Consider the following 22,891-nt stretch of genomic DNA (forward strand, 5'->3'; position numbering starts at 1 on the left):
TATCATTTTACTCTGATAGCGCATAACAACTGTATGTCTGTGTTGCTGAATCTCACTCATAATTGTTTCCAATTTATTTTTGAAGTTTGAACTGTTGTACCTGCCCAGTGCCCACGATGGTTCCTAGTCATACTTCGCACTTTCGCAGTTCGCTACGCTGTGTAAATAGTAAATAGTTGTTACGAGTCATGCGAAGCCTGTTGTCCTATTTGTCAACAACATGAACGTAATACTATGTAGCATTATACGTTAATGGCTTCCTGTTAATATGTCAACTGTTTTGCACTATTGACATCTGAATAATGATCGTTTGATAATATCGATAGCACTCAATCGTTATGGTGTATGTTCAAAGTTTTGTTGAAATCGTTCGAACTACCCTACCTGTTCCATGTGATATTAAAACATTTAAAATTTTCTTTTTAGTTTGAACATGAAAGTTACTTGGAACTGGACCGAACTCTGCGGTCCCGACGATTTTGTGCCAATATTTCGCCCAGGGTATGTGTTGAGTATTTGTGGAGAAATGGCAGTCATCCGCCTGCCTATTCTCTTTATATTCTTGTTGACATCAACATATTACTGTGCTCATCTGTCTGATTGGATAATACGTACGAGACGCGAAACCAATATTCTTCGATGCCGTATAATTATTGCCAGTATGCTGTCAATGTTACCAGCAGTTCAATTGATTTGGGAAGTTTACGAATTCTCTGAAAGCCAACTATACCCAATCGAAAATTTAGTTCTAGTAATCCAATGTTTTACATGGTTGGTACATACATTATACATTGTATGTATACGTCATCATTTGGGGACAAGCTTAAGAGGATCAAAAGTTGTAATATTTGCTTGGTTTTTATGTTTTTTGTCATCAATAATGGCCTTACGTAGCACTTTTGTAGTATTTATTGAAAGTACTTATGTACCAATTTTACAAGCAAGATTATGGTTTACATTATTCAATTGGATGCTTCAGGCTTTTTATTTCATTACCATGCTCTTCAAAGAAGACACTGTAAGAATAAGGCATGTAGACAGACTTCGTTTTCTAGCCCAGGTAAATCTTTTGTGGTTACTTAAATTTTATTAATAAATTATTGTATTAGGTGTACCTATATGTTAATATTTTATTTGCTTAAAATTATTTTTATCTTTAAAATATAGTTACATTTTTTTATTATTATTAATTTCTAATAAATGTTGTTATTTTAAAGAAAACCAATTAAAAATCATTTATTTTGAGATCTTAGTTTCTTAATATTTAATTATTTTAAAAACATAGAATAATATTGATTTCTAACATACAGTCCAAGTAATCTAAACTATACATGGATGATCTATTTTTATGAAAGCATCTAGGTATATGTATATCTATGAGAGTAAATAATTGAATGTATCTAATCTGTATATTTATGCTTATACTTTCAGCAATCACTCGAGAGACGTTCTTTAATGACATCATCATACAGTCGTTTCAATGATGAATTTGATCCATATTATTTGGGTATGGCATGTGATAATGAACACTATGGTTTTATGTCCTGGCTCACATTTGGTTGGGTTGGGAATTTAATTACCAAAGGAGACAACAAGAGATTGCATCATACAAACGATTTGTTTGATTTACCCGAATGGCTGACCCCAGTAAATGTATCAGCTAAGGTAGAAGAAGTATTCAGACATCAGCCCTCTGTAACAGCATCATCGCCAATTCATTTGCCATCGGACCATCAATCTAGAGTACCAAAAATATCATTACTACAAGCTCTACACAAATGTTATGGAAAACAATTTTATGGGGTTGGATTGCTAAAATTATTCGCAGACATTTTTGGATTTGCAGCACCTATTTTTTTAAGTAAACTGATAACATTTGTATCGCATCATAAAGAACCTATAAGTCATGGATATATATACATGGCAGGACTTGTTTCAATGTCATTTATGAGTAAGAATAAACATTATATTGTTTTATTTATATCTTTGAATTCAATTTTCAGTAATTTTAGTAGCTTACCATTTGTTGTTAATTTTTTAAAAAGTTTTTTTTGTGCTATAATAGAATAGTATCTACAGGCTGATATGAAACTTATATATAAGTATTAGGGAACTGAAGTCCCTCCTGAGAATAATCTTTATATTTTATTTCAGGTACATTATTTAGTGCACATTATGACTATCAAATACACATGATTGGAATAAAAATCAGAGGTGCTTTAGTGACAATGATTTATAAAAAGACATTAGAATTGAATACTGTAATGCTGAACAACTTTAGGTGATTGAAATAGTTTTTTACTACCTATATTATTCATTTAAACTATTTTTTTTGTTTACATAATTTATGTATTTTGAATTTTTTTTTTCTAGTATTGGGGAAATAGTTAATTTTATAAGTACTGATACAATTAATTTAGTAAATGCTTGCAATAGTTTTCATTCAATGTGGAGTGTACCTTTTCAAGTAAAATTATAAAATATCTATATATTTTAACTGAACTTGCTTATTTAATTTTCATGTTTTAGTTGGTTGTTGTTTTGTACTTACTTTATCGACAATTGGGAATCGCTTTTCTGTCAGGAGTGTTTGTTTCTATTTTACTGATACCTGTAAACAAGATTATTACTTCAAATATTGGTATGTGTGTGTATTTAAATATGATGCATACTATTATAAATAAAAGCTAATTATTTTTTTATAGGTAAATTAACTGGAAAATTGATGACAGAAAAAGATAAACGTGTTAAATTAATGTCTGAAATTATAAGGGGTATTCGAGTAATTAAATTTCATGTTTGGGAAAAATATTTTATTGATAAAGTTAGCGGTATGTTATACTATACTGTATTTTACCATTTTATTATGTTCTAGTTAAAACTGTATTATGTTTAGATTACCGAAAATGTGAAGTATTAAACCTGAAAAAAAGGAAATATTTGGACGCTTTGTGTGTGTATTTTTGGGCTACAACTCCAGTAACAATATCAATGTTGACTTTCTCAACTTATATTTTTCTTGGAGGTCAATTAACAGCATCAAAAGTAAGTGTATACCAGATTCCATCCATTATGATTAATGTGTAGCAAAAACTAAATTTTTAAATGTGTTAAGGTTTTTACCAGTATGGCTCTACTTCATATGTTAATAACACCATTAAATGCTTTTCCTTGGATCCTGAATGGTGTCACTGAAGCTTGGGTGTCTGTTAAAAGAATTCAACGTTTAATTGAAGTAATTAATTAATAATATTTTTATATCAAAGATTATGAATTTTATTTATACTTATGATAAATCTATTATTCAGGTAGATGACCTACAAACACAGTCTTATTATAGTCTTATGCCAGTCCAGTATGGAAAAACATTTGATAATGCTGTGTCATTGACAAAGTGTTCTTTTAACTGGGGTCTTAGATCATTCCAACTTAAAAACATAAATTTTTCTGTTGCCAAAGGATCTTTTGTTGGTATTGTTGGACCTGTAGGTAGTGGAAAATCTACTCTATTGGCTGGTATTTTAGCTGAAATTAACAAAGATGAAGGAATGATTGCATCATCAAATATGAGAGATGGTAAAGTCTATATGTTATTTTATACTATGTTTTTAATTTTCTTTGTATACTAAAATATATGTATTTATTTCATTTTTAGGATTTGCATTTGTTGCACAGACACCATGGATTCAAAAAGGAACAATTAAAGATAATATTCTATTTGGTCAGAATTTCAGTTTAGAAAAATACAAGTAATATTTTTTTACTTTTGATAAGAAACATGCCTTCATTGATTTACTATAGGATTTACTAGTTTTTTGCAAATTAGCATACAATATAGGTTACTCTGAAAAAAATCACAGTTTAACATCTGATGTACGTAATTAAAATTATTATTTTTAAACATATTAAAAAGACACTGTGTGAACATTGCAAATCTACTTAGCAAACTCTTACTACAGCTTTTATAGTTTAAATTACATTTTATTAATGTAAATAATATAAGTGAAAATTTACATATCGAATTTAAATAATATCATAATTATAAACTTATTTAATACAGTAGTAAGAATCTAGTAATTAAATTTGTTAGTTACACATAGTTACACATGTGTAAGATAGAGACAACGTATCTCTTAACATTTAAATAAAAAATCAAAACTATATAATGACTATTGACTATAATCTATCTTAAAATCAATAACCTTAAGCAGCAACTGATTTTTGTCCGTTTTGGTCAGACACTCTAACCACAAACCTCAATAAATCAGTTATCATCAGCTTTTGTTTCTAATAATTGGTTAGGTATTGGGCAAATGCCTGCCTAGACATTATTTGTGCATAATAAGTTATAAAAAAGTTTTATTTTGTTTGTAGAACAGTCATAAAAAGTTGTGGTTTAGTTAAGGACTTACAAGAATTTCCTAGAGGTGATTTAACTCTTATTGGCGAAGCTGGAGTAACTCTGAGTGGGGGTCAAAAAGCTCGTTTAGCTCTTGCCCGTGCTGTGTATCAGGTAATAACTAATAAATAATGATTTACAACTAAAAAGTTTACAATAAAATAAACTTTTCATATAACTTACCATATTTATCCCCGTAAATTAATTAAATGCATTATTATTGTTTGGAAATCATAACATTTAAAGTGGAGAATACTGTTCAATTAACATTTTAACTGAACTGTAATAATTTACTTGATAAATTTTATATAAACTCTACTAAATAGTATATGTTCTATAGAACACTTCCAATTTTCTACTTGCTAAATGTATCTATCATTTATTTAATATACTCCATTTCGTCAGAGAAGGTACATGTTGCGTGCATTAACTGATTGACTGACGATAGCAATAGCATGGAGGTCAAATTTCTACCATTCCTTACACCTCGACAACGAGTGAGTTGTTGCCGACTAACTGCCAAAACACTTAACAATCGTTACCAAGCGGGTTAAAGTGGCGAGAGATGCACATTGACCAACAAAAAACGTGTACTTTCTCTCTTGGAATAGAGTATGGTATAATATTTTTATAAGAGAATAATACATGTACCGGTCTAAGGTTTTGTGTATACCAGTACTCAAATTGGGATGAATACTGTAAAACACGGACTTCTGCTTAAATCGATTTTCTCCCACTGTTGAAACTCCTAAATATATTTAACATAACATTTTTTAAATTAATAATTACTTCTAAAATCAATATAATGTATTGAACTGATTTTTTTTCAGAACAAATTTATGTATTTAATGGATGACATTTTTGCTGCAGTAGATATTAATGTTGCTCAACATCTATATACTCATTGTATTAATGGATTACTTAAGGATAAAACACGTATTATTTGTACCCATAATAGTCAATTTTTACTCTCAGCTGATTGGGTATTAATAATGAATAACGGTACAATCGTAAATCAAGGTCGGCCTTTTGAAGTGCTTAATGATTATGATGTAAAAGCCGTGGATGTCAAATTTGATGAAGCAAATAGTAATTTAAACTTGACAATGGATGATTGGACACCAGTTAAAGAATCAGAAATTACAAATGATTTAAATGACATAGAAAACCAAGAAGAAGGAGTGGTTGATTCATCTGTTTATAAACAATATTGGAAATCTGTTGGAACTTTAATTGTAGTTCTGCTATTCTTTGCTATAGTTATTATGCAGGTACATACAAATTGAATTCTTGTCATATTTTAAAATTTTAAATAATATGTTATTGCATTTTTTATTTTACATTGAATATACTTTGTTCAACAGAGAGCACATGGTTACTGCGCTCACACCAGTATCATAGTATCCCCTCCCGGGTCGTACAATGTTGGCCGACCCGGTAATGTTATATCCCCTCTCCGCAGTATACTCACGGTGTAAGGCGGAGTGAGGAACACGCCGCTTTGACAACTGAGTGCTGACCAGTTTTGATCGAAGTGCCGTGTGCTGTCTTATTGAACAAAATATAGCCGTATTGGTATTACAATAGAGCAATTTTTTGTCATAAGTTAGGCGTAATAATAATTTTTATTTTTTATACATTCTAGGGTACACGAAATATATCAGATTTATGGTTATCTCACTGGGTGAATGAAATAACAAACAATCATGATGGTTAGTAAAAAAAACACAATTTAATGTTAAAAATATCATCTTAATTCTTATTAACTGCTTATAATGCATTTTATTTATAACATCAAAATTATTATATTAAAAATTGAATTTCTAATTTAAGTTATTATTTTAATGATTCTATTAGTGTCTACTCTCAGGTAATTAAGCGCTAGTCGGGATTGCTAGCTCCCGGATAGGTAATCACTCAAGATTTTTAGAAACATATCCTTGCCACACATACACAAAAATGTGTTACTACCATACCAACACAAAAACCTACTAAAAATGTACCAAAAAAAACCCCCCAAGTACACCCACACACCCAATGGCCGATGTTGCTGTGAGTTCCTCCTAATAAAATAAAAAATAATCATTCTATAAAAATGTATTTAAGTTTTATGAATTGAATCAAACTAATAAAAACTGTATCATTAAATTTACAATTTTTTTTTTGTTTCAGATAATGCTGTTAATGATTTCAAAAGCTTACAAAATGAAAACAATAAATATTTATATACTTATACACTAATTGGTATGGTCAACTCTGTAGCTACATTTTTTAGAGCTTTTATATTTGCATATGGTGGAATTAAGGCTTGTAAAATAATTCATGACAGCTTGTTGACATCTATTATGAATGTGTGTATATTATTAATGTTTAGTTTTTGTACACCTACATTTTATTTTACATGTATTAATAATATTTTTTTTTACTTTTTGTACAGGTAAAAACTACATTTTTCGATGTAAATCCTCTTGGTAGAATTTTGAATCGATTTTCATCAGACACAAATGTTATTGATGATTCATTACCGTTTATTTTAAATATTTTTCTAGCCCAATTTTTTCACGCAATTGGTACTCTATGCTCCATTATATTTGGTGTACCTTGGGCTATAATTATTGCTGTGATACTTTCTCCTGTATATTATAAACTGCAAATACGATACAGAAATTCATCTCGTGAACTTCGACGTATATCAACTGTTGCACTATCGCCCCTGTATAACCATATAAATGAAACATTACAGGGATTAGCAACAATACGTGCTTTTAGAGCTGTTTCCAGGTTAGTTTTGATCATAGTAAAATTTGTTTATAACAATCAGTTACTTAATTTTGATATGATGGGTTTTTTTTTTAATGTTTAGATTTGAACGCGAAATTGAAGACAAACTTGAAAACTATTTAAAAGCTGAATTTTCTTCACACTTGGCGTCTTTATGGTTTAATTTCAGGTTAAGAATCATCGGACTAACTATATTATTTTTTATTAGTTTAATTTCTGTATTTATACATCAATGGAATCTCACCAATGCAGGTTTGTGTTAATTTATAAATTATATGAATTGATTAAAATGGGATTTTATTTAAATTTTAGTATTTCAACCATTTAACAATCTTTAAAATAAGAGTGTTGTAAAAAATAAAATACATTTTTAAATATTAACTTATATATGGCTTGAGCATAATTATTATTTTTGCTCGTTAGTGTTATTATTAATGATATAACTTGAAATTTTTATTAATAGGATATCTTGGGTTGTCGTTGACCTATGCATTAACATTGACAAATATTCTTGGAGGATTAGTGAATGCCATTGCAGCAACAGAATGCGATATGATCAGCTTAGAACGTGTTCTGGGTTATGCTGAAAACACAGAGAACGAGACTGATGTTGAAGACTCTGTTTCGCCGCCATTTGCATGGCCAACAAATGGAATTATACAATTTTCTAATGTTTTTCTTAAATATAGGTAAACTATTAAAATGTATATATGCTTTGGAATACGTATTTTATATATTTTAATTCTTAGACATGATGGTCCTATGTCTTTGAATGGGGTTTCATTTGAAACTACTTCCTCGGAAAAGATTGGCGTCATTGGTCGAACAGGAGCTGGAAAAAGTTCATTATTAGCTGCTTTATGTAAAATGTGTGATATTAGCGGTGGTGCTATTTTTATAGATGCTGTCAACCTTTCTAAAATTTCTTCACGTACAATAAGGTATACCTATCCAAATATTAAATACTGTAAAACCTCGTTAAGACGAAATCATTTGAGACTGTCCAATTTGTTTGTCTTGAGGGAGTTTTGGACTTAACGAAGATCACATTCATTACCTATGTATTTGATTTAGGACCATAGAAATCATCTATGTTACCGGGGTTTTCGTCTGTTCGAAGTTTTACTGTACTAATATTTGGTCTGATTTAATTATATTTTAATATCTTAACATTTAAAGTAATACAATGTGCTATGCTCATTTTTCAGAAACCGTTTGTGCGTAATACCTCAAGATCCGTTTTTGTTTGATGGTACTATACGTGAAAACATTGATCCGTTTAAAGAGTATATGGATTCAAATATTTGGTCTGCATTGCAACGCTGTCATTTAGTAACAACTGTTAAACGTTTAGGCGGGTTGGGGTGTTATTTAGGGGACAATATTAACTTATCTGTGGGTGAAAAACAGTTGTTGTGCTTAGTGAGAGCGATACTGAAGAATGCCAAAGTAGTATGTGTGGATGAAGCTACTGCAAACGTAGATGAAATGACTGATCGCAAAATACAAGAAACAATAAGAATTGCTTTCAAACACAGTACTGTCATTACTATTGCTCATAGAATTCGCACTGTTATGGATAGTGATCGGTATGTCTATATAATTTGTTAAACTATAAACTAATTGAGATCTATTCCGTGATTTTTTTAATACATATTAAATTTTTTTTTAGAATATTAGTGATGGACAATGGGATGGTAGTAGAATTTGAGTCCCCCAATGTACTTTTGGAGGATAAAAATTCTTATTTTTATAATTTGGTTCAACAAGAGTTCAAATAACAACTTGTGATAAATAGTTTAAGTATTTTTTATTACATATTTGTCAATATTTTATCAAATTATCATTAACTCTGTATATTTGTTATGAATTATATTTTATAACATATAACTATTTGTTTAATAAGATACTAAGACAACAATATAAGTGAATTTTTAAATGTATTTAATATTTTTAGTGTGGACGTCTGTATTGATATATAAAAAATAATATTATCATTATGTATATATTATATATTTGTTTATTGACTAATCAACTTGTCATTCATTTTGACAAAACTAAATGTATCAAATTGTTATTGTAGATAAATTTTACTATATGTTACCTATAGGTTTAAAAATTATTATTGTTACAAAAGTGCATTAATTTTAAATATGAAAACTATTTTTTTTTTTTTTACCTTATCCAAATGTCTAAATTGTATACCAAAAAATAATAAATAAATTGTGAATCAACTAATATGTTTGCATAAATTAAAATTTGAATCTCAAAACCTCAAGTACGTTGCTGTATAATGTGGATCCATGTCAATAGATAGCGGACAATGGATCGCAGAACAATTGATATTGTCATAATATAGTAGATACACTCTGTATATAATTTATGTGCAATTAATTAAATACAATTAAGTATACCTATACTTAAAGATTTTTCACAAATAAACTTGTCAATAATTTAAACAATAAGAATAGTTTAAATAAGCTACAACAAAGTTGTCAGTAATTATAATAATATGTAAAAGGTTTCAGTGGTTTCACAAATAAACTTTAGTACAGTTACCTGTAATTAACAAAATAATAATAGGTTTTTTAATCTTGGTCACCTTAGTTCGACAAACCTGTATAGTCGTTTTCAATGTAGCCACACTCATTATTTGACAAACTACTGTAAATTTTGCTTAAAATAAAATATTTAAAAAATGCATGTGATGGAAAATTAACTTAGATCTCAAGGTTAGGTAATACAATTTTTAATATAAATAATAATTATAACAATATTGTATATCTTTGTACACTCCACAACGATCCAATGGCTTGTGACATAACTCAGCTCATCTTCAACTGCCCCAGTCTATCACTCCAACGTAACCACCTATTATCCTTTTTCAGCACCTCCAATATCCTTTTCAACACCAAAAATATCCTCTCTTATCAGCAAAAAAATTATCATTGATAATATATTATCTTTTTTAACCATACAGACTTTAATTTAATTTCTTCTTGTTTTTTTTTTGGAAATAACTAATATCTCATTACTCATGTTTTGATCTTGGTTGTTACTTGTTAGTACTTAACTATTGAAACTAATTGTAATAACAAAGTTTAAATAAAAAAGATTTTGGTTTTTGAGTAGGTAGATAATTCGAAAATGAAAATTGAGGATATTCAGATATCAGATATTCTGGCAATCTAGAGCTAAACTGGTACCTACCTATATGCCGTTCTATGGTAAAAAAAAAGTTATACTATCCAAGTCCGAGTGACACATTCTGATTACACCAATACACCATCCTTTTAACTCGTAATAAAAATGTGTTATACAGAGTGTTTCTGAAATGGATGAGGTCACTAGTATATGCGTATAGATATATCATATATGGTACTCACTAGAGAGCCTAGATAATAATATATATATATATTATCTAGGCTCTCTAGTACTCACAGTACTCACCAGTCACCACGGACCAATATAAATTATATAAAATAGTTTATAGGTCTATGGTAACCCAATATCGATTTTTTTAAACATTTTTTTTTATCTTTAAAATCTGGGTTATAATCAAATTATTTTTGGAATATTATCTTAAATGTAAAAACAAACACTATAGGTACTAGGTAGCTATAGTTTTTGAAAAATTCGCATACAAATCGAAGCGTCACATTCTCACATCGTTGTTGTGCTTATCGCCCGTTTTTTAGGCTCGAAGCGCCGACTGAAAAAAAATGGTGTAACACATCGATTTTGATGAGAACATTACCTACCTACAAGATAAACAACGGTGGTAGTTATCTGTTGTCATTTAATATACAATTAACAAAATGTTTAACATTGTCGACTAATAAAGATAATGAAATACTTACCTAATATAGTAATATAACGAAATTAGGGCAAAGGAGTTATAATAACTTATAACTTATAAGTGATCGAATTTATTGCCAAGCATTAAGTCATAATAAGTCTTAGGTGTAACAGGTATAACATTCCCGGAAAAATATAACATTTTAAATTTGAAAGTACATCTAGTTGAACACTAGACAAAATATTTTGAAAATGTATGGAAAGTGATGAAATAAACATTTGGTAAAAATTTCAAGTTCTACCTATACGTTAATAGTATTTTAATAACATTAAAATAAGAAAATCGATCGATGACCATCGTTATTTTATAAACTGAAAATCCAAAGTTGGAAATGCTTACAAAAACTGAAGTTGACTTTTCGCCTTCCGGGAAACTTTAATTTTTTAGTACAGGTGTAACATCTTGCATTTAATTTTTAAACCTAAGATATAAATAGAATATTTTTATGAATTGCAAACTTAAAATAATTACTAATTACCAACATTTTCGTAATTTTGACGTATTTTGTCACAAATTATTTTTCAACAATAATTTTAAAAAAAAAATTAGTAAAAATCATAATTTTCTTATGTATAAACATAGATAAAAAGTAAAAATGTTCTGAAAGTTTATTCGTGTTTATAAAATGGCGATATAAACATCCGGTGAAAATAAAAAAAGAATATAGGTAAGGTTATTAGTTTAAAGTTCTGAGCGAAGCTTTTAACGTAATGATGATGCATTGAAAAAAATTCTGATGGTAACATTGACAAACACGTTTTGTAGATAATTAACAAATTTAACATTTATTACGCTTACAATATTTATATAGTTATGATAAAATATTGTTAGATTAATAAAATTATTGTTATATACTGACGCAGTTCAGCAATTGATTTTATCAATTTGACAGTCAATTGTCATTTTGATAAATCTTACTATATTCATCCAACAAAATGTATTTATAATTTGCAATATACATTTTTTTAAATCAATATAATTATTTTGTCATTCCAACAATAAAATCTACTTAAATGATAAAATCGTGTTGCTGAATAGTGAATATATATTTTATAAGTCAACAAATTAGTTTTTTCAGATCAACAAACATTTTATTAACTTTATTAGTTATCATACTTTATTAAAGATCCAACTTTGTCTTTGTTCGCTATATACTTACCTATTATGAGAATTGTACCTATTTATATAATACTTTACAATGAATATTTGAATACGTTATTTACATTTTCTCATTACATAGATTGTAGTGTTTTTTGATCTATATAGACAAATACAATTTAATATACAGTGATTAATAAATATATGTGTTGGACGTTTGTTAAAATGGTTTACCTACCTAAGATTCATTGTGATACGTTTAAATAAGCTCGTTTATAGTTTATATTATGTAATCATGCTATGTGAACAGTTGAATAGATAAACAATTTGTGGTTTATAATGAACCATAAAAGAAGGTAAGTTGGTTTATATTAATTATTTTATTAAGTAAGTATATTAATATTGAATAAAAATAATTAATTGAAAAAAACAAACATTAAATTTGTAAATTATTAATTAATAATAAATGCACTTTTGCAGTTTTTTTTTATTATTTTTAGAAGAAAATATACAATCTATACCTAACTAAGACATAATAAGTATATGTGCTATAAGAAGGAAACAAACAATAACATGATACATAAATTTGAGGAAAGAAGCCACCCACTGATGACACTTTCAACTTGTTTAAATCTAGTGTGATTTAATTATATGGGTAGATTTTTTTATTTTTTTTATTTTTTTATTTTTTATTTTTTATTATTATGTTTTAAGTAATAAATCTCTACACCATCTACGTTTTTGCAGTTTTGATCGTATTTTTTTCGCAGAAGTTACACGCGTCTAAGGTTGGAGCTATACACGGCGAATATCGCTGTTGTTGAAAACCCATATGTTTAAATCATGCCGGCTATACGATATCGCCGCGATATTCGTTGCCGGGCGACGATTTTTTTCAAAATCGCACAATCCATAAAACCGCGTGACGGTCAATTTCCATTGCTTTTAATGGTAGCGGCTATACAGGTATTTTGGTAAAGTGAATTTCGAATCCATTTTTATTACCATACGGTGTTTTGATACAATATTATTGTACTTGTATAATATGATATTATTGTAAAATTGTAAATATCATATTGTACTATTAAACATATTATTATATTATTATTAGTTTTAAGCTATATTTAGTTTTCATCGGGTACGGAAAAGGTATAATACACCTACTTATTTAAAACTGAATTATTATTGTCTCGCGTGTCTTACCGTCAACATGGCTAATTTTGACAACGAGAGACTCATTATGGAAATTCATATGAAGCCGTCTATTTGGGACATTTCAAGTAAAGAGTACAAAGAAAGGGATAGAAAAATTCAAGACTGGCTAGCTGTAGCTGTTACTTTGAATGATAATTGGGATATAATAAGTGAAACTGAAAAAGACGACTTTGGTGAGTAGGTACCTAAATATTTAAAACCTTATAAATAATGTTTACACCACAGTTTTCACATTATTTTTACGAAACTTTAAATTCTATAAAATGTATATTTTGATTTAATTTAATTTTGGTTAATTAAAACAACAATTACTGTAATTTAAGATACCTATATTTAAATTATTATTTTTAAATATCAATTTTAACCTAACCTTGTTGAAACTGGCCCTTTTTTCTTCTTTCCGCGTTCAGTGGATGTACAGCATATTTTCTTTTGGTATTTTTTTTTTGTTTCCTCTTCCTCCAATGCTAACGCAATAGCTACAAGTTCAGCTGTACTGAATTCATCAGACGTCATATTTTCGGTGTTATATAACTGGTGGCTCTACTGGAGCGATGGACACAACAAAAGTGACTGAAGAATGAATAGGTACTTCACGTGCATGTCCATGTGAATGTTCTCGAACTCACCCCACAAGTTATTTTATAAAATTTTAACTATGGAATTATATTTATAACTTCGGAATAGTTTTGGAACCTATTATTGTATTATTATACTACTATTATTGTATTACTGTATCAAAATCGCGGCGAATATATTGAACGAATTCGTCACGCAAATTCGTTGTGTATAGCAGGACAGAACGATATTCACCGTGTATAGCCCCAGCCTAAGCGAGCGCTTTATATCTTTCTTAAAATTAGGTCCAATATGGAATTCGCCAAGACGCTTACGGGGAATGGGGATTAAAAGTAATTGGTAAATATTTAATATCTTCCCTGAAAATCTGAGCAATAGGAAAAACACAATCATCGTTGGCTCTCATTGGGCCCATACTAAATATCCGCCAAAACGAACAACAAGCAATTGAAAAATACGACGAGAACGTTCGACAATAATTATTCATTTTCGTATTTCACTTTTGGAGTTCAAGTGTTCAACTGGTGTTTGTTATAATACTCGTATTATATAATAATAATATTTATATTAAATACCATCTTATTGCAAGTAAAATTAGATAAGTCAATAGTTGTTATATTCTGTATATTAAGTACTTCAAATATTATAAGCAGTGACAAAGTTAAGATTTTGTTCTGGGGGGGGGGAGGGGGGACGACTTAACACATATTATTACTGCAGTATAATAATATATAATATAGTATATTGTATGCTCATATTTTTAATTTATAATTTTTATAAAATCCAAACACCCACTCACTCATTATTATATTTCTCAAAAATACGAAAAAGTATGAACTACTTATGAGAAACATTTTTCAAAATGTTCAGTCCTCAAAGCTATCGAAAATGAATATATTATACATTTTTAATTACAAAATAATTTGAACATTTTCGAAGTTGAAAATCGTGTTTAAATTAGTAAAATTTGTATAGATATTAATATATTATATTATACAGAAACAAACAAATTAAATGTCACTGTAACAAAATTCATTACTCCAGCTCCGTTTAAATATATAACTCCTAGGACTGGAAGAGGGATCTATCACCCCCACCCCACAACTACTCCACTACATATAACTTATAAGTTATAAATAGTTATAACTTATATAACTATATAAGCATTTTAAGATGTATATACATAGATAACAAATATTACTCTTGAATAATAAAATGAAATTATAGGTTGGTAGGTACTAAGGTACTTTAAAACGATATATATAACAACAAAAATAATTATTTTAACACCAATATTATTGTATAATTTAATCGGATTCAGAAAATTGTTTTATTTAATAATATTTTTAAACAATAGGTATTTATATCTACAATATAAATTAAAAACAATTTTCACTAAATATTTACTTGACATAGGTATTATTATTATGAGGAACTTCTAATTCCATTTAATGCAGTGTCATGTTTGATGTTTTTATAATTAATACTAAATTAATAAATTCAAATTAAATTATTTATTTCAAATATTTTTAAAACATTTATGTAGGCACCTACCTACATTTAAATATTAATTTAGAATATAATATAGTATATACATATACACAAACACACATGTTTATAATAGGTATACTTTAATACTTATGTAAATGTTAATGTATTTTAAAATCTGAACAATTTTTTTATAGGTTTAATGTTAATACTGCAAGTAGGTACTGGCTGATTCTTCATTTTTTTTTTTTCATAACTTACCTACCTATTCTTAAAATGTTTTGTTTTGTTTGTAAATCTATATTTTCTAACTTAAAAATTTTGGTGGTCCTTTTAAAATATTTCACTCACTCAAGTCATACAGTACATATGAATGTGCTGAGGAATCTTGTCATCAGGCTTTCCAATGTTTAAATAGTTTTAAAAGGCACATTTCAACTATTTGCCACAGTCCCTACATAGATAATAATCTAATATATAATCTAAAATATTAGTAGAGGTACCTAACTAATCACGTCATGTATTTTCAGATGCTAAACAAGCAGTTACATTTTATTTACTCCATTCGTTATTTGTTCCAACTTCAAAAAAGTCGCTATGGATGATAAAGGAAAGAAAAATATTGTTAAATTTTAGATCAAAGATTCACAAAATACTTTTTTGGTATTTTGTAATACTGTAACCCTGGCTGAAGAATTCATAGCTGACCGATATAGACTTAAATTGCCAATTCAGCCCTTTATTTTGGTTAGTGGTACTCCACTACAACCAAAAGAGATAATTGTATACGTTGATACAATTAAATATAAAGTTTTCACTATACTAAGAGCAATAGATGTGTGCTTTAAAATTATTCATTTATTTAACTTAGAGTACCCAATGGAATCATGTGCTGTATGGCAATTTATACAAAAATATTTGTATAATATTAAAACTAAATTTGATAAATCCCACCCCAATCTAGATCAATTAATTTTTGATTTAGAAAATAATATGGAATAGTTAAATATATTCTGTATTCTTTTATTATATCTAAATAATATATGGTGCATAATATTTTGTTTATTTTATAATTAACTGCTGGACCTATATATACATTTATATACCTATAGGTACATATTTCTATATTTATTTATTTTTTATTTTAATACATTATTAATTTAAGTACTTACTCACACTCAATATATACAGAATATACATAATTAATGTCTTAACATAATTTACATATAATAAAGTTAGCTATAAGTATTATCCTACTTATAGTATTTAAAAAAAATATATATGTTGTATAAAAAATATTATAGGTAACTGTATGGTTTAAATTATATAATGTACCTTCTCTAAATTAATAAAAATAATTAAATTTGTTTAAATTAAGGTCAATAAATACTTTTTTTTTCGATTTTCTGTAGTATTTCATGATTCAATAATCAATATTATTGTTTTGTATGTATACTTAAAATTTTAAAAATTGGTCTTAAAATAATAGTTTATAATGCTTCCAAGAATTTTTAAGTTTTCGTTAAGTACCTGCGCAGTCAGTCATGCAGATGATACAATACCTAAAATGCATATCTATCTTGCCGAAGTTTTACTTGACAATATAATAGGTGTACCTACGTGACATCCGAAATTCTCGAACCAATTAATTATTAATAGTTTTAACTTTGAAGTATTATACATTTATGATGAACGTATACCTACTAATATTTTCGTGTACAAAAAGCAGGTACTTTTAAAGCATTTTAAAAACTTTTTAAATGTATTCGTAGGTATTCATATTGAAATACATATTTTGAAAGACAGTACCTATTGAACGAATACTTATTTAAAATTTAAATAATACATGGAGTATTTAAACACGCATTCTGAATACATTTTGAAAATTATTCTGAAATTTCCTTAACAAGTCTGACCAAAGTCTACGGCCGGTTGTGCGCATCACGGCTGGTCAGCGGTCATAGTTTTCACTTGGTCGCAGTATATTGTACAGTATAAGTTGTGTACTCCGCTGGAATCCGAATTTTAATAATATTATTTATTCGAATACAAGACGAGAGTGCGCCATAACCGAATATGTTGCTAGCACTGTTCGCGACACGAGTGACTTTAATCACGGAATGTCCCGTAATATTATTGCCGGCATGCGTTTCGCTCACGATTAAAGGTGCATGTATATATATAATTTTAATCGCGGTTTGGCGGCATTCGCGCTATCGCAAAAGGCGATGGAGTGTGCCGCACAGTTGTTGTCGTTCGTTAGTGGTCGGCCCGTAATCGAGACAATCGTTACATTTGAATTGTAGGTGCCTGGGTATTTGAGTTTATGTGGAGCGAGCTGCTGTGTACTTTTACCACGTGCTTTTTTTTCCGTAAACCGTTTTCGAGATGGATCAAGACGAAGACTGGGATTCACCCGTCAACATTCAATATCAACCACAACAACAGTACAGGAAACCGATGACCAGCAATCCCGACGATTTGCTCATGGACATCGATTCCCGGTTCGCGGGCATGGTCATCGGAAAAGGTGGCGCGGTGATCAAAGGCTTGAAGAAGGAAAGCGGTGCGTTCATCTCGGTCTTGGACAGCGACACGTACGGGTTGAAAACCGTGAAGATATCGGGAAATCCAAAGGCCAAAGAACACGCTCAAAAGCTCATCAACGAAATCATCGACGCGAACGACCCGGATAAAATAAAACAAAAGTTGATGGAGGAATCGCAACAGACTGCACCGGTCCAATCTAATTTTGACTGGGACGAGTTGATGAAAGAGGAAGCGGAAAATCTCAAAATAAGATTAGCGGCCATGCCTCCAATTATCAAGGATTTCTACAAAGAACACCCCGAAGTGACCATGATGACTGACCAGGAAGTTGAAGATTTCAGAATGTCTAAGAACAACATTATGATCAAGTATATTGAAGAAAATAACGTGAGGCCAATTCCTAAACCAGTGTTGAAATTTTCACACGCATTCCAAGATTATCCGGAAATATTGGAAGAGATACAAAAGCAAAAATTCGAAACACCGTCCCCCGTACAGTGTCAGACATGGCCTGTCATCATGAGCGGCCACGACTTAATAGCTATTGCACAAACAGGTACTGGCAAGACGTTGGCCTTTTTGCTTCCTGCTTTTATTCATATTGATTTTCAACCGACTCCTCGTAGCGAAAGAAAAGGACCATCTATATTAGTATTGGCTCCAACTAGGGAATTGGTGTTACAAATCGAAAGCGAAGTATGTATATATTTTATATGTGTATATAAGTTTGATCATAGTATTTATTATTGTTCTGTCTTGTTTAGGTAAAAAAATATAGTTACAAAGGCATTAAAGCCATGAGTATTTATGGTGGCGCGAGTTCTGGAAAGCAAAAAGAAGTTCTGAGGAAAGGAGTGGAAATTGTTATTGCTACTCCTGGTCGACTCAATGATTTTGTTGGTAGCGGTGCCATTGACTTATCTGATGTGACGTTTTTGATACTTGACGAAGCTGATCGTATGTTAGATTTGGGTTTCGAACCTCAAATACGTGTTTCATTACTTAGGGTTAGGCCAGATAGACAAACCATAATGACAAGTGCAACCTGGCCACCTGGAGTTAAACGTCTTGCTAAAAGCTATACAACTAACCCTATTCAAGTTATGGTCGGATCATTGGATTTGACAACAGTCAATACTGTAAAACAAGATATTCTTATAATGGACGAAGAAGAAAAAGAACTTTGGCTTGACGATTTTCTGAAAAGCTGTAGTCCAGATGACAAGATAATAATATTTGTGAACCGAAAAGTAACAGTGGATCAGCTTTCGTCAGATTTATGTATGAAGGGGTACATTGTTGAATCCATTCACGGTGGTCGTGAACAAAGTGATCGTGAAATGGCTTTGGAAAGTTTACGTAATGGTGAAGTTAATATTTTAATTGCTACAGATGTAGCTTCTCGTGGTATTGATATCAATGATATTACAGTAGTCATAAATTATGATTTTACTAAGGATATTGAAGAGTACGTGCATAGGGTAGGACGAACAGGACGAGCTGGTAAAACTGGTCTAGCAATTACTTTAATGACTAGAAGGGATTGGGGTAAAGCCAAAGATTTAGTAGAAGTGATGGAAAAATCTGGACAAGAAGTACCTCCAGAGTTGCAAGAAATGGCATCGAGGTATGAAGCTAAGAAAGAAAGAGACAGAGCTGAAGGAGGTGACAGGCCATTTAGGGGTGGTAGAGGTGGCGGAAGAGGATTTTCGAGAGGCGATGGAGGATTTTCAGGAAATAGAAGAAATAATTACTAAGTTTTAAAATTTGTAAAAATTTTCAGTCTTATATTCCTTATTATTTATTTAAATTTCAAATTGTTCAAGCACTAGTTATATATAATTTTTATTTAATGTTAATAATTATCATCACTATTAATGTTATCCTATTATTATTTAATAAGTAATTAAACGAGATTGTTAAATACTATTTGTATGTATGTAAAAATGTTGTCGTACTTTAATGGTAAAATACGTATTGTATGTACATAATGCTTAGAGAAATTAACTGTTAAGTATATTCAATACACAGTGATGTAAATAATCATTAGTATTAAAACGTTGAGCTGTGTATGTGGCTGAGGATTACCCGATAATCTTGTGCACACAAACATTATTGCTCTAACTCGACTAAAAAAATGTAATGTTTTCTAAGCATACATTAAAACGAGTATTTAAATGAGTATTGTACTTGAATTATTAGATTTTATGATACTTAATTGATAAGCAAAATGTTTTAGTACAAATTTTTTAATTTGAAATCAGGCAAACATGTACTTTTTGTTTTACTGGAAGACAACAATTATTTTTCCACAACAAATGTTAATGATTATTTATGACAAATAGGTACTAAAAAGTATTAAGCTGTACAAACTGAGCTATAGGTATGACTTGATCTTACCAGTTACCATGTGCAAGGTTCCACTGGTGACTACTGAAACTTGTGTTTTTATTCAAACCTTGTCTAAGTTATTTTTTCTTAGAACTATTTACATATTGTACAAATTAATAGATTGTAAATAGTTTATTGTTGCAATTCGAATAAGAAGTATTGTAGCATATTAATTTTTTTATTACAGAATTAATTATACTACTTTCCATAGCATACATTTTTTTACAACAAACATGTTTTTATTTATTTATTCATTATTAACATATATAAACATTTGAGGAAACAATATAAGTATTTCGAGTAAGTAAAAATCAAAATGTTAGAAAATTTTCAACAAATCATTATTTTAATAACTCAATTCAAATTAATTTGAATGTTTGATATTGTATTCATAAGAATTGTTAATATACAAAGGTAACAATTTACTTGTCAGCAGATTAATCAATATGATAGATGCAAAAATCGAGAACTATGATAATGTAATATGAACACAAAAGAAACGTTAAAATGTTAACTTTATGAATAGCCTAACTCCTATCATCTTTGTTCTCCCTATTATATCTGAATAAATTGAATTGTCTGATCAGAAAATCTTCTATGACCTAACCTCCCACAATAGCAATAACAAATATAGCTTAAGTATATAAGTTTTCATTACTTGTTACTCGAATTTTATTTCAAAAAGCTGATAATGACTCACTATACCAATCTTTTTCTAAACCCTATACGAGTTCGTTCTTCTTCATCATCACTTCCATAAGCTGATGACACACCCGATACAGCACCACGCCACGACGTAGCTTGCATAAGTTCTTGGTCTGGTTCGGTACGATTTTCATAGAGCATTAAATTAAGACATTCTTCATAGATTCTTGCTTCTGGAAAATCAACCTAAACAAAAACATGTTGTAAAAAATACTTTAGTTTGTTGACGTTTTATCTTCCCATTTTGCCTGCATAGGTAATATACTATAGAAGTTTTCAAGGAATAATATTATTAATTTTAAAACTAAACACAGCAATAAAAGAAAACCTCATTACCTTTGTATGTTTTTTGTCTGTAGCATATACAATAGATGTGCAACAAACTTCAGCGACTTTAGTTGTATATCCAAAATAACTCCAGCAACATATTTCACTTGAACCACTGACATCTTTGATAAACAAAAATCTTGAACCGAAACGCAATGATAGTTTATCAAATAATTCAACATTTTTTAGTAAATTATCATCAGAAGCACTGAAAATAAAAATATATTAACAATTTATCATGTAGGATAAGTAGTTTTATATTTTTTTTACCTTGTATATGAATACTTGTTGTTATGTCTATTTATAAGAAGTTTAACAGTTGGCTAAATAAAAAGACAAATAAATTTTAAAAAAATTGTTAAAAATATGATGTTTACTTACTTTTGTACTCATTGTAATAAGTTGACTTAAGTCTGCACTAGAAGACGTAAGAGGTATACGACACTGAGGTTTGATTTTACATTGTCTTGACCTTAATGCTTGTTGACAAGATTCAACAAGTGGTGATATTAAATAGAATTTGGCTTCAGCTAATAGTTCAGCGATTTCATGTGTCTTATCTGGAAGAGCTACATGTTCATCGCGCAAAAAGTTCAACACAGAATTAAAGTGCTTGCCACAACGATCAATTAGGACCCAACCTGAACATTTTTTAATGTAACAAAACTATTAATACATGATTTAGGTGTGTTATAAATTGTATCATTAAGCACCTTCAGTATCAGTAAGTACTTTCATCCGACCACTAAACATTGCTTTCAGCATAGTATCATGCTTCGTCAAGGTACCAATTGTAGTGTAAAATAACGAACCACCTATATTTAATTTTGCATATTTGGGTTGAATTTCTTGAGGCTGCATTTTAGTTTGGTGGTTACATTTGTTGTAATCAGCAGAATCTAAATGATTTCGCCATATGCATTAGTTTTTAAACTATTAAATGTATTATACACTAAATTATTTTTAATTACTATTTATTTAAATCAACCAAATATTTAGGAAATGTCATTAACTTTTTACTATAGAAACTAAATAATTTAATTTATTCTCATTTAGTATACATTTTATGAAAAAAATAAGAGCGATACGATAATGATAAATAAAATGGAGAGATCACTTACATTAGGATATGTTCATTTAGCAAGCCCTTATGATTGCATATTTACCTATGCAACTACAATAATTTATACTTTATGATGTCCCTAAAGTCCTAAACTAACTCTCGTGACAAAACAATTAAACAAAACAATTTTAAACAACTTTGTTTTGTCGTGGGCCAAACACTGAAACACAGTCTCTACTCTCTAAGATTATAGATTGTATAGTCAAAGAACAAAAGTATAATCATAGAATATATAAACAACATTGCTTATATATTATATTTTGCTATGGGTATAATGTATACCGTGATAGTGTGATAACAAAATGATATCAGGTAATTTATAGATAATATTATGGCCCATTATCACGGACATATTGTCACGAAATTCGGTGTAGAG

At 29.2% G+C, this 22,891-nt stretch overlaps 4 protein-coding genes across 4 annotated transcripts; 3 read left to right on the forward strand and 1 right to left on the reverse strand.

Annotated features, from left to right (window-relative positions):
- LOC111036644 (multidrug resistance-associated protein 7) lies at positions 1-9,822 on the forward strand. The gene is made up of 21 exons (XM_022318750.1): positions 1-343; positions 427-1,060; positions 1,432-1,951; positions 2,155-2,281; positions 2,374-2,467; positions 2,530-2,641; positions 2,706-2,831; positions 2,897-3,045; positions 3,116-3,235; positions 3,309-3,576; positions 3,656-3,749; positions 4,375-4,513; positions 5,230-5,670; positions 6,045-6,111; positions 6,572-6,750; positions 6,837-7,180; positions 7,263-7,432; positions 7,644-7,869; positions 7,930-8,121; positions 8,389-8,769; positions 8,853-9,822. The coding sequence occupies exons 1-21, from the start codon at positions 339-341 to the stop codon at positions 8,959-8,961; spliced, it is 4,497 nt and encodes a 1,498-aa protein (XP_022174442.1). The 5' UTR covers positions 1-338; the 3' UTR covers positions 8,962-9,822.
- A 2,820-nt stretch (positions 9,823-12,642) lies between these two features.
- Positions 12,643-16,379, forward strand: LOC111036647. The gene is made up of 2 exons (XM_022318754.1): positions 12,643-13,525; positions 15,950-16,379. Exons 1-2 carry the CDS (start codon positions 13,348-13,350, stop codon positions 16,099-16,101), a joined length of 330 nt encoding a protein of 109 aa, XP_022174446.1. The 5' UTR covers positions 12,643-13,347; the 3' UTR covers positions 16,102-16,379.
- A 1,171-nt stretch (positions 16,380-17,550) lies between these two features.
- On the forward strand, positions 17,551-19,795 carry LOC111036639 (probable ATP-dependent RNA helicase DDX43). The gene is made up of 2 exons (XM_022318742.1): positions 17,551-18,665; positions 18,734-19,795. Exons 1-2 carry the CDS (start codon positions 17,808-17,810, stop codon positions 19,724-19,726), a joined length of 1,851 nt encoding a protein of 616 aa, XP_022174434.1. The 5' UTR covers positions 17,551-17,807; the 3' UTR covers positions 19,727-19,795.
- A 682-nt stretch (positions 19,796-20,477) lies between these two features.
- LOC111036640 (BTB/POZ domain-containing adapter for CUL3-mediated RhoA degradation protein 3) lies at positions 20,478-22,735 on the reverse strand. The gene is made up of 6 exons (XM_022318743.1): positions 22,514-22,735; positions 22,106-22,291; positions 21,774-22,033; positions 21,663-21,715; positions 21,402-21,600; positions 20,478-21,251 (listed from the first exon to the last, which is right to left on the reverse strand). The coding sequence occupies exons 2-6, from the start codon at positions 22,251-22,253 to the stop codon at positions 21,060-21,062; spliced, it is 852 nt and encodes a 283-aa protein (XP_022174435.1). The 5' UTR covers positions 22,254-22,291; positions 22,514-22,735; the 3' UTR covers positions 20,478-21,059.
- Between the last annotated feature and the right edge of the window lie 156 nt (positions 22,736-22,891).

Source organism: Myzus persicae, unplaced genomic scaffold (assembly GCF_001856785.1).
Source record: "Myzus persicae strain clone G006 unplaced genomic scaffold, MPER_G0061.0, whole genome shotgun sequence".
NCBI classification, from domain to species: Eukaryota; Metazoa; Arthropoda; class Insecta; order Hemiptera; family Aphididae; genus Myzus; species Myzus persicae.